This window comes from Micromesistius poutassou, assembly GCF_964030765.1.
Source record: "Micromesistius poutassou genome assembly, chromosome: 16".
NCBI lineage: Eukaryota > Metazoa > Chordata > Actinopteri > Gadiformes > Gadidae > Micromesistius > Micromesistius poutassou.
The window spans coordinates 6614167-6627057 of record NC_140286.1 but is presented as its reverse complement, the minus strand read 5'-3'; the positions used below and the strand labels follow the sequence as shown (position 1 = coordinate 6627057).

Sequence of the window (12891 nt, the reverse complement as noted above, 5' to 3'; positions counted from 1 at the left end):
ATGGACGTAATCTTAAAATCAAAAAAGGAAATACTGCATTAGTGAACATGATTTAATTAAATGCACAGTGACGATTAGTTTTGAATTCGGAAAAACAAACAAACGCTGACAGCCAGCTGATCTGGTGGCGTGACGTCGTAAAGGTGCGACGCATGATCATGCGATAAATCCAGAATGGTAACTAGCTTGCTGTTTTAAAACCGATACATTCCTGCTATTACTCATTGTAGAGATGTATAGTACGTATATTCCGTAATGTCTGTGTGTTTATACTTTCAATAATGTCAACAGCTGGAGCGATTTCAGTTCATTGTACAGGACTGCTAACTATGTATTAGCCGCCTAGCTTCGTGTAACAGTAAAGTTATAACTATAAATGGCAAACAGGGCAACACCAGTTTTCTACTCTTATCAATTAAATTGATTTAACATATTGTCATCTCGACGCCCGAAACTGTAACTCATCACGTCAACAAAACATCGTTCAGAGTGTGTAATATGTTCGGCTTTTAATTCCAGGGTACCCAAGTGAAAGATGTGGTCATCAAGCCTGATGCCCCCAATGCTCTTATATTGGACAAGCATGCCGACTATATAGCAGCATACGGTTCTAAAAAAGATGACTACGTAAGTTTGGATTTTTTTTCAATTACAATTTATGAAGAATTTGTTTATTTATGTAACCGTTTATAATTTGGTTCGTGTTGGGTGTTGTTTCGCCAGGAGTACACGTTATCAGAATACCTGAGGATGAGTGGCATCTACTGGGGTCTGACCGTGATGGACCTCATGAGCCAGCTGCCCAGGATGAACTGCGAGGAGATCACAGAGTTCATCAAGTCCTGCCAGCACGAGTGTGGAGGCATCAGTGCGAGCATCGGGCACGATCCTCATCTACTGTACACCCTCAGCGCAGTGCAGGTGAGGATGCTGCTGTTGTTGTGTCAAAGGCCATCTCAAAAAGTATATATTGCCAATTACATTGCTAATCAAGTAATTTTGGTTTCCAATATCAATTCTATGTTCAGCGGGCATTAAAAGGCTTCTATGTTTCAATTGTGTTTTTAGACTAGTCTTACTTTACCAACGGCCATGGCTTGAGCATGTGGCTCCAAACATGGCCGGACTCTGTATGTATTGGTTAAAACCAAAATAAGTGAATTTAAATGTATGTTGTGCACTGTATCAACAAACTATCTGTCTGTTATTCAAAAAGACAAATGCTATAGTACAGTGGGTACTAAACTACCAATGTAGTTTCATCGCCAACCATCTGTGGCGATAACAGAGTGTGACTCAATAGTGACGTATATTTATACCTTACTTCCGACATGGTTAGGACATGGTCTATACTGAGTGCAGCAGTATATATGTTGTCTATGTTTACTTTTGGTGCAAAGATACAAAGTATATAAAAATACTGAAGACATTACAAACATAACTAGTGTAGTTGGTTTCAAATGATTAAAAAAAACATGTTTCATTCCTTTTCCTCAGATCCTTTCCTTGTATGACAACGTTCAGGCTCTTGATGTGGATAAGGTGGTGGAGTACATTAAAGCTTTGCAGCAGGAGGATGGCTCATTCGCTGGGGACAAATGGGGTGAGTTAGGATTCTTCTACTTCTGGATTTTTGTTGAATCCCCATATAGGAACAACTACTTAGGGTTCCGGTCTTGTAATAACTGCAAATCAACATTTTTGCAATAGTCATCAAGCAGGAGGGGACGTTTATACTAGCCAGGCTGTCAGCCCTTGACTTCCTGAAGAAACAAATGTCATCTCTGTGGTGACGTTTATACTAGCCAGGCTGTCAGCCCTTGACTTCCTGAAGAAACAAATGTCATCTCTGTGGTGACGTCTTGCTGTTCTGTGTCCAAGGCTTTGAAGACATTCCCTTTGCACATTATATGGTGCTTGGCATCATGTCGCTTCATTCCTCTGCTTTCTGTCTCCACAGGAGAAATTGACACAAGGTTTTCCTTCTGCGCTGTCGCCACACTCGCCCTACTGGTATGTATAGTTATGAACTCATCAAAGCAATTCTTTAAAAAAACCTTTTATTTTCTTAAATGTTACCTAATAATCTATTTGGTTATTCTTGGGTAATAGCTTATGTCTAGTCACAGTTTACCTTTTAGAGAGATGTGTTTGTTCTGGTGTCACAGGGGAAGCTGGATGCCATCGACGTGGACAAGGCTGTCGAGTTTGTCTTGTCATGCATGAACTTTGATGGTGGGTTTGGCTGCCGTCCCGGCTCGGAGTCTCATGCCGGCCAGGTATGTCCCCCAGGTTCAGAAAACTTAAAACATCTTAACATCTTGGTTTTCCCCCAAAGGCTATGCCCATATCATTAACAGTGAATTGCGCCCTCTTGTGGGGGAAACATATTTCAAGTGAGAGCTTGAGAAAGAAATTATGCAAAATCGACATTGTCGATTGTTGATATATTCTTGGTCAACCAAAAGCTTTCATTAAACGTGGGGGTCATCTTTCACTATAATTAACTGTTGCTTATAGCAACACTTCCATCCCTTCTGTGTTGTTTTATGGTGTTTTTCTAATTGTATTATTTTGTATCATGTGACCCTAATTATTGTAACATAACATATTGACACACAGTTTACATTTAAGAGAGATACCGCCTTTTCCCTAATTCTTCATATTCAAATCTAGTGTCGCCTACCAATGTGTTCCTTCCTTCCTGTCTCCTTCCATCTCCGTCAGATCTACTGTTGCACGGGCTTCCTGTCACTGACGGGTCAGCTACACCGGCTCAATGCTGACCTGCTGGGCTGGTGGCTCTGCGAGAGACAGCTGCCCTCCGGGGGCCTTAACGGTCGGCCAGAGAAGGTGGGTTTCATCAGTGCTGACGCAGCGATGGAGCTGAGATCGTCTATCACATTTAACACATTCTAACGTTTTTTTCAGACAAATTAACAAAACGGCTAGGTTAGCGTCAAATACGTAAAGGCAAACCATGATTTGGAAAGCCTTTGATGAACGCTGAATGGGATGAATGGGATTCCTGCCCCTCTTCTGACCCTGTCTATGGTTCCTCTGACCCCGTCTTTGTCTTGGGTTCCTCTGACCCTCTCTTTGGTTCCTCTGACGGGCAGCTTCCGGACGTGTGTTACTCCTGGTGGGTGCTGGCCTCGCTGAAGATCATCGGCAGGATCCACTGGATAGACAAGGCCAAGCTGCGGGCCTTCATCCTGGCCTGCCAGGATGAGGAGACCGGGGGCTTCGCTGACAGACCCGGGGACATGGTGAGTCTGTATGGTACAGCAAGACGTACTAACAGTGCATTGATCTATCGGCCCCTGAAATCTCTTCATTTGTTAGATCTTTTTTTGGTTTTTACCTTTCCACTGCCAAGTTCCTAGCAAAACAGGCCTGAAATGTATAGGTTTCTAAAATAATTTCTTTAATTATATACGTCTAATTGTGTTTATTTTTCCCAGCGCAATCCCCAAGCTTCCCAATTTTAAATGATCCCAACACTCCTCTTTACAGTTAATGCGATTGAGTTATCCCTCAGCTCATTTTCCTGGGTTTATTTTTATAAATTGTGTTTGTAACGTATTTTTTGATTTTCAAGAGCATAGTACAAATATACAAGTCTCTTTTTGTCTCTTTGTCTCTCTCTGTCTGCTTCTGTCTCCACCTCCTCCCCCCACCCTCCAACTGCTGTGCTGCGTGCTGCAGGTGGACCCCTTCCACACCCTGTTCGGTGTGGCCGGCCTCTCCCTGCTGGGGGAGGAGCAGGTGAAGCCCGTCAACCCTGTGCTGTGCATGCCTGAGGACGTCCTGCGCAGGATAGGCCTGGAGCCCGACCTGCTCAGCTGAGAGCTGAGCTGCCTCCCTCCCTCTCCCCCTCCCTACCTTCCCCCCCAGACCCACTGCTTATTACCAACCACCACCTCCACGACCACCACCACCGAAGTCCCAGCACAACCACTTACACCAACCGCTCACTTGCACCCTCCCGAACACCCAAGAGAGTGAGAGTGAGAGGTTGAGTGAGTGAGTGACAGAGGGATAGCGTGAGAGTAACAGAGAGCAAGTGAGTGAGAGGTTGAGTGAGTGAGTGACAGAGAGATAGTGTGAGAGTAACGGAGAGCAAGTGAGTAACAGTGAGAGGTTGAGTGAGTGGTAGCAAGTTATGGTGGCTTGGGGGAGTGGGTGAAAGGAGTCTTGTTTTAGCTAGCTTGCTCTGCAGACAACACAAGGACAAACTGCTCGAAGTGGATATGCAAGCATAGGCCAGAACCACGGCAGTGATTTCCTGTCAAATCAGTTTTCTTTCTCTGGTTTGGTTTGATTAGATTTTGTTTTATATCAAATGATTGGGAAGGAAGATGTGTACAAGTGGAATAGTTAATGTAAAACTTTTACAAATACACTTACCATTCCATCTACTGTTGACTCGCTCTACAACTGCAGTTGAAGGTGTAGCTCCTGTGGCTACCGAGCTGTTCTGTGTTGGGGTATAACGCGCCGCAGAGCTAATACATACGTGTTCAGTACTGTGTCCGGAGAGCTAGCCGCAGCTTCTGTGTCACCGGCTCACCTTAGTCGCCAAGGACAAAACACCTTGTGCTCCTATGCGTCCAAAAGGTCGAAGGTCAAGTGTTGCACTGACCTATAATCAGCAATATGATTGTTATGCTTCTAACAAACCGACTTTCAACAAAACGTTCTGTAGCCGATTTGGTCTCTTCTGAGCGAGAGCGTCACCGAAAAAGATGGCAGAGGATCTGCAAATGAGAACTAAATGTCTGTGGGAAATGGCTGTGGGATAGGCATCATTCGGTTGTATTGATATGCGGGGGCCTCATCTATATACTGTTACACCTTACAACTGGAAAGGTGTTTTCATAAGTGGAGTTTGCCTCATTTCATGACTGGAACACACAGGCTCACACACTATATTAATGCCGAGAACATACAGTAGCAGTGACGTCAGCTTTTTAGCTCCAGAGGACTTCCTAATTTATGCAGTCACAACTTAACTTATTTATTTTTGATGTTTGTGTCATTATCTCATTGTCAACCATCTGTACATCGCAAGATGGCCAACCTTTGCGTGTCGCTGGTCATCCAGGGGTCACATCTCACCTGTCAATATCTCCACTTTCGCCATGCCTCACTTTGATATTGAGAGTGGTCCATTGTAAAGAACCAATTGATTTCTTGTCTTTTTTTCTCCGTTTACCACATTGATCGCATTCAGGGTCTTAACTGTCCACCTGTCTTCCTTAACGTCAATTTGGTCTGTGTTGCTGTTTGCTCATGTCTTTTTTCTAATAAGGATGGGTTAAATAAATGTGTAAGTTAACATTTCAGATATCAATTTCAGTCTTAATCCTTATTATCCCTTTGGAATATTTGCTGGTAATGGTCCGAGAAATGCTGTGAAGTACATCAGTCCACTAGATGGCAATCGTGCCACGGTCCTATGGGTCCGATACTGAAGATCAAAGGCACATTTTCCTATGATTTGGCAACAGATAATTTTCTATAATCACATTCAGTCAAAAAGATAAAAAATGAAATGTCTCTAAATCCCTATCGATGGTATAGGCCTATCATAAAATACTAAAAAATGTTTTCAATTTTGACCATGAACTAAACTCTACCTGGTACTTTTCATACTATTTTTGCTTATTACTGTGGATATTTTCAACCATGAAGGTCTTTATTTTATTACCTAATGTGTGCTGGCGGGGCCCAATGAGCTGGGAAATGCAATAGGAGTCATGTATTTAACAGACAAATCAGTCATTTGAAGCTTCCAGGTGTGGGCAGGGACAACATAGTCATCGCTCAAAGAGCGAGAAAGATAAATAAAGATAGACAAGGAGACAAACAGAGACAGAGAGCTTGTTGAATTTCAAGCAGCAATGTATAACCTACCAATCATCAACACGTTCAAAACACATATTTTCCATGATTGCATAGCCCACAACAATTTGAGAAAACATTCTGAACGCATACAAACTTTGGTATCTTTGTATAATAATGTGAACTATACAGTACAGCATTCAAGACGTGTGCCCCGTTTTGCTGAGAAAAGAATATATGAATATTGTGTGCGTGAGTTATGCTGTGGAATATTTAAGGCTCATCTTTCTTGAAAACCTTCTCTTATTGTGTTTGACACATTATTAGAGAATGTGTATTCAATATGAAACAATCTTTATCATTATTAAAGAAAGCTATTGATCAGATATTCAAAACATTGCATGTGCTACGGTTCAACTAATTTTGCATACTGTCATTCAGAGAAATCTCCCATGGATGCTTCCCTCGGGAATCGAACCCGGGCACAATAAATGCAACGCTCTACCGGTTGAGCTTCACAGGACCACAAACGCGCTATTGTTCTTGTCGCAGCGGAATCAGTCAGCGCCGCGCGGAACCAGCGCAATCTGATTCTCATAACTGAATTCCATAACTCACACGTGTGAAGCGAAGAACAAGGCAAGCCGTTGAGGCACCGCAGATTGAGGAATTATATATTTATTTCTTCATCTTTCATTCAGAGCGGCACAGTACAGCGGTATTTACGAATGACAGGAGTGCAGAGTCAATGAGCGAGGTTCAGCGGGCCTATAGGCCCGTCTCCTCTACCGCTGCGGCTGCCGTGCGTTGCAACCAGGCGTCCTCGGGGAAGTCCCCTGTCTCTGACCGCCCCGCTCAGTCCGACGTGACCATGGAGGAACCTCAGGTGCGAAGGGGTTGGGGGGGCCGTCTCATAAATCACTGCTACCAGACATCGGCGCTGATGGGTTCAAGCATAATGTCTATATATAATTGAACGTGTTATTCGATTCAAATCCGAGAATGTGTAATTGCTCAGTGAGACTATTGACTCAGTCCCTCATCATGGTAGCCTCGCGTCTTGTGGGTACGAGCCCCCGTTTAATCAGGCATGCAAACTACCCACACAGCATGAGACTCCTAGGCGGATCCGCTTTCAAGTCACCAAACCCGCGTTACTGTCACATTCGTTTTGGCTCCGCCCAGAGGATCCGCTCCGCCTCCGAAAAATTCTACTGTCAAACAGCGGATCCTGAGCGGACCCAAGTCGGATCCCTGGACACGGACGCGCCTTTCACAGAGCTGGCTCCGCCCACTGTCAAACAGCGGATCCTGAGCGGACCCAAGTCTGATCCCTGGACACGGACGCGCCTTTCACAGAGCTGGCTCCGCCCACTGTCAAACAGCGGATCCTGAGCGGACCCAAGTCGGATCCCTGGACGCGGACGCGCCTTTCACAGAGGATGGCTCCGCCCACTGCCAAACAGCGGTCCGCGGACCCAAGTCGGATCCCTGGCGGACGCGCCTTTCACAGAGGCAATATAAGTGGGCTCCGCCCATTTATAACGGTTGAATTTGGTGAACGGTTGGATTGAACGGTTATCACGAATTTGATCTATCTATGAGCTAGCATTTTTTGAGCTATCACGTAAATATTGAGCTATCACGTAGACGGAGAGTCGGAGACGGTCATTTCATTTCTTTTTTCAACTTTGTGCTGAATCCTTTTGACTGAGTAAGTGCATTTATTAATTGAGATATTGCGACATTCACAGTAAACATTGGCCTTTGTGTTTTCATCGTGTATAGGGCTATGATATAATTGTATTGTAATGACTTTGTTTGATATTGAACTAGCAGTAGAACCGAGAAGTGATTGATCATGTGAGTCTGTAGCCTATTTGATTTAAAATGCAATAGCAATTTTATGTAAGGGATAATGTATAGAACGCCGGTCATTATGGGGAAAATGAGCAGCGTTCACTCCCTGTGGGTAACGTGGGTGAAGTAACGTAAAACAGCCAATCAGCGTTCACTCCCTGGGTGACGTCACGTAACAGCCAATCAGTTCACTCCCTGTGGGTAACCTGGGTGAAGTAACGTAAAACAGCCAATCACCGTTCAACCGTTCAGTGAACCGCAGCTTGGAGGAGAAAGTGATTATTGCCGTTTGCGACTCCCGCTCTATATCTACATATAATATATAAATATCTATATCATATAATATAATATATACGATATATATAATATCACGGCACAAAGCGGTGTGCGCCTCCGGATTATATTATTAACCCATAAACGACGGGCTCTCCCTCTTCCACAACAGGTACAGACACACATCTCGGCCATGGTTGATGAGAATGAATTGGCATGAATGACCGTTGTCAGGCAAAAAAAACATTCGCCTATTCGCGCGAATAGGCGAAATGGGACAAAGTGCGGTGTGAACACACAGTAATTGTCGGAGTGGCGGCACTTCCATTGATTGAAAAGGTTAATTTCTGTGTCATTAATGTATAGGGGGATTATTTGTTTATCAACACGGCGGATGTGCGCGCAGCATGACTGCAGAAAGAAAAAAGTTTCACCGGTTATCTCCGTGTGGTTAACTTGCAGTTGCGGTGTTAACTAGCGATGTTGTCAGCTTACTACAACAGTTTATCAGCGAGTGATAAAATTGGTTATGCGGATAAATTAACATTAGTGAATGGGATAGGCTACATCTTAATGACCCATGCGCGTTAGGGGCAGGTGAGTGGATAAATGATGGGAGGCGCGCGATCGCAGTCTGACGGAATTGTTGAGGGGAGGGGGGGGGGGGGGGGGGGGGGGGGCGCGCGATCGCGGTCTAACGGAGTTGTTGACGGGGGGGAGTATGATCGATAATAGAAAATGCGCGGATCTTTTTTTTCCGTTTGCTCGTGCCGCCGCCCCCTGTAATCCCGCCCCGGGCGGCTGCCCATATCGCCCGTAGCTAAAACCGCCACTGAGTGGTTCTACGTTAGGGGGGGGGGGGGGCGTACTGTTCAGCGGCGCGAGAGAGAGAGAGAGAGAGAGAGAGAGAGAGAGAGAGAGAGAGAGAGAGAGAGAGAGAGAGAGATTAGGGAAGCCTATATTAAGTAAGAATACACATAGCCTACAACAACCACAGACTACATGATGTAGATATCAGAGTATCGTTTAAATAAATATTATAAATATATAATAAATATTTCGCCGTTCTTAAATTAGGCTACTTCCACAGGGCAAAAATGCCGTTGCCTATTTCTTAACAGGTAGCGTCTTGAAACTTTCTTCTATCAACTAAAACTCTGTTCAAACTTGCACACATCGGCCGCGCGCCCGCTCGTGCGTCGGACACGCCCACTCTCTTCCGTCGACCGACGTGTACAGTGCTAGGGCGGCGCACCCGCGCGCGCGGCAAGGTGTGGGCTCGTCCATCGGAAATATGGGGGCGCTGCGCTGCGCGGCGCGGCCGGTGTGCGCTGCGCTTGAGAGTTATCATGCCATACGTTAACATAGGCCTAATGTTTAAAAATAACCTCGATCAAAGCATATCCCAGGCTCCCTGATAATGGTTTAGCGCTAGCTTCTAGCTAAGTTTGCATTTTGGCGATTTTGGTCTCATAGTGTCTATTGCCCCTTTTCCATCCTCTTTGTAATGAAAATTATAAGCTTCAACATTTTAATCATAGTTTGGACAACGAATGGGTGTTCCCGCCTGTTTGTGATTTCTTATGGTAGCATTATGGAACTTGGTCCCCATCATCTTCTATTTTGTGTTCTGCAGCTTCAACTTTGAACATTGCCTCCTCTGCTGGGTTCGATTAATCAAGTAAGTCAAAATTAAAATGTATTATACCATGTCAAGGCCAAGCAGATAGGCCACGAAAAATGCCTCACACATACATGTTCAATGTAAATCTAGTAAATCTATTAAATCACAAATGTTGCTCTTTTTCTCTATTTTTGTCTAGTTTATAGCAATGAAACACCACTAAAGTCTATTCAACAATGTATTTATTTAAAAACAACATTAGGAACAATGATTAGGAACATTACATTAGGAACAATGATCAATTGTACACATGATTGCAACCTGTCTTTCTGAAATGTCTCTTTTAGAACAAAAATGAATAGAAAGACTCTGCCTGTCTCCTTAAACGCCTTAAGACGAAGGGCACGTGTTGACGTCCAAAAAAGGCTTCTTGAAATTACGACAGACATGACTGACATGACTGAGATGGACATGACGGCAATGACGGCAGATGACAGAGTTCTCTCTGAGGACACTACTCCACCCTCTTCAGCTCATGCATTTGATTCACATGAATATTTTAGTGAAGAGGACATGGATTTTGATGATGTGTATTGTGATTGGGATGGGACAACAGGTTCAGATTCTGAACCTGATGTCCCATCCCCATCACTTTCCGATAACATTGCCAACTGGGCAGTGAGATTTGGCATTTCAATGGTTGCCCTGACTGCGCTGTTGAGCATACTCAACATAACCCATCCCAATCTGCCCAAGGATGGTAGGACCCTTCTCAAAACAAAAGTCCACTACGATATTCAAGAGAAGGCTGGGGGGAACTACCATCACTTCGGGATCCTTTCCTCCTTAAGGGCCACTTTAAATAAACACGCCAAAATACTGACAGAGGGCATGACATTGGGGCTGCAGATTAATATAGATGGTCTGCCTTTATTTAAAAGTTCCACTTTACAGCTGTGGCCCATCCTTGGATTGCTTGTTACCGTCCCTATGAAGGAACCTGTGGTGATTGGGGCGTACTGTGGTCCTAAAAAACCAAGTTCGGCCACAGAGTTCTTATCAGATTTTGTGACTGAATTACAGGAGCTAGAGGCTGGGTTTTGCTTTGGTGATAAGAACCTCAAAATTGAGCTTCACACAGTAGTGTGTGACACCCCTGCACGGGCCTTTGTGAAAAAAACAAAGGCCCATAATGCTTACCATGGGTGCGATAAGTGCCAACACCCGGGGAAGTACCAGAATCGCCGCATGTCATTCCCTGGACCAGAGCACCCCCTTAGAACGGACATGTCATTCAACTTAAAGCTTGATGAACTTCACCACCATGAGGGGCCTCATCCATTTCAGAGTATCAAGATAGGCATGGTAACACAGTTTCCATTAGATTACATGCATTTAGTGTGTTTGGGCGTTGTTAAAAAAATGCTCCAGTTCTGGCTCCGGGGTCCTTTGACTGTGAGACTGCCTGCATTGATAGTTGACAGGATGTCACATAAACTCCAGTCTGTTAGGCAAAATGTTCCAGTTGAGTTTGCCAGGAGACCACGGTCACTTAGAGAGTTAGACCGGTGGAAGGCAACCGAATTCCGGCAGTTTTTACTTTACACCGGCCCTGTGGTGCTGGCGGGATTCTTGGACCGGAATATGCATTCTAATTTCCTGCTCCTGTCAACGGCCATATCGATCTTGGTAAGCCCTCAACATCACAGCCTTGTAGACTATGCTGGCCAATTGCTGAAGTCTTTTGTTGCTCATTTTGGTGAGCTGTATGGGACAGACCAAATAGTTTACAATGTCCACTGTTTGGTCCACCTAGCAGACGAGGTGAATCGACATGGCTGTTTGGATTCTTTTTCAGCGTTCCCATATGAGAACTACCTGGGGAAAATAAAAAAACTTGTAAGAAAACCTGAGTTCCCGCTAGCCCAGCTTGTTCGACGCCTTTCGGAGGTCCAATCTATGAAATTGGATGTTGATGCAGACATCACTCTAAAAAGGGAGCATTTTGTGGGGCCAATTGTTGTTGGGATGAGAGTGCAGGGCCAATATGGGGAAATGAGATGTGAACGATGGACAGTAAAATTATCAACAGGGGACAATATATTTCTGGTGGGGGATAAAGTCTGCCTTGTCAAAAACATCATCCAAAATGATAATGGTGTGTTCATTGTCTACACTGAATTTTCCCAGCAGTCGCCATTTTATACCTACCCCTTCAACTCCGACAGAATAAACATATTCGTTGTAAATCATGCATCTGATGAGCTGAAGTCGGTTGAGGTGTCAGCGCTGCAACAGAAATGTGTAGCCTTGCCGTACAGGGATGGTTTCGTGGCCATACCTCTCCTCCACTAAATAAACAATGAATAAAAAAAACAATCAGTTCAATCAATCAATCAGTTTAAACAATCAGTTCAATCAATCAGTTTAAACAATCGGTTCAATCAATCAATCAGTTTAAACAATCGGTTCAATCAATCAATCAGTTTAAACAATCGGTTCAATCAATCAATCAGTTTAAACAATCGGTTCAATCAATCAATCAGTCGGTTCAAGTTAAAAATTTGAACCGTTTGACTACTGACTTCTGACTATGACTTCCATTACTTTATTACTCTGGATGAAAATTTGCTGTAAGTATTTCAGAAAAGGTGGTATTTTTCCAGGTATACACTACATCCATAATTTCTTGTTTTCAAAATATGAGATGCATAGTACACTATATTATTAGCAATGATTTTTTTGTGAGATTATGAAACAACACCCTGCCCCCCCCCCCCCACACACACACACACACACACACCTCTTCTTTTCTTTTTTTTATAACGAATAACTTTTCTTTCTTTCTACATTAAGGATGAGTTTTCATCTCATAAAGTTTTCAAATGGGGACATTGCTGTTGTCCCGGATCAGTGGTGCGATGACGGGACAGTGTACTGGCCAAAGTACAAAAGCACCGAACGTGCCAAAAGGGCAGCTGCCAACTGTGAGGCACGTGAGCCAAACTGGCTAAAATACGACATCATGATCGTCAGAACCTGTGGTATGCCAATTCATAAAACTCTAGTTTAAAGATAATTTCATGGTTTCTTCTCCTTCTGCTTGGATTAACCAATTCTGTCTATGTTATGAAAATTGTCTTTGCCTTGCATTGTTTAAAATGTTTCATTTGTGGTATGAGCAGCAGTGCTGAGTATGTAGGTTGCGCCCAAGAAAAATGTACCAAACAGCACTCTGCCATTGACTCTCTGACTCTGACTCTCAGCACTCTGCCATTATCCCTGAT

At 44.0% G+C, this 12891-nt stretch overlaps 2 protein-coding genes across 2 annotated transcripts; both read left to right on the top strand.

The window, feature by feature from the left end:
* The first annotated feature begins 116 nt into the window (after positions 1–116).
* On the top strand, positions 117–5380 carry rabggtb (Rab geranylgeranyltransferase subunit beta). The gene is made up of 9 exons (XM_084480874.1): positions 117–177; positions 520–627; positions 724–921; positions 1498–1603; positions 1961–2013; positions 2169–2279; positions 2728–2853; positions 3120–3269; positions 3709–5380. Exons 1-9 carry the CDS (start codon positions 175–177, stop codon positions 3847–3849), a joined length of 996 nt encoding a protein of 331 aa, XP_084337000.1. The 5' UTR covers positions 117–174; the 3' UTR covers positions 3850–5380.
* Positions 5381–9958: 4578 nt separating this feature from the next.
* Positions 9959–11959, top strand: LOC311360441 (uncharacterized protein; the record flags this gene model as incomplete). Its single annotated transcript, XM_084480519.1, has 1 exon — positions 9959–11959. The coding sequence occupies one exon, from the start codon at positions 9959–9961 to the stop codon at positions 11957–11959; it is 2001 nt and encodes a 666-aa protein (XP_084336645.1).
* Positions 11960–12891: the final 932 nt, after the last annotated feature.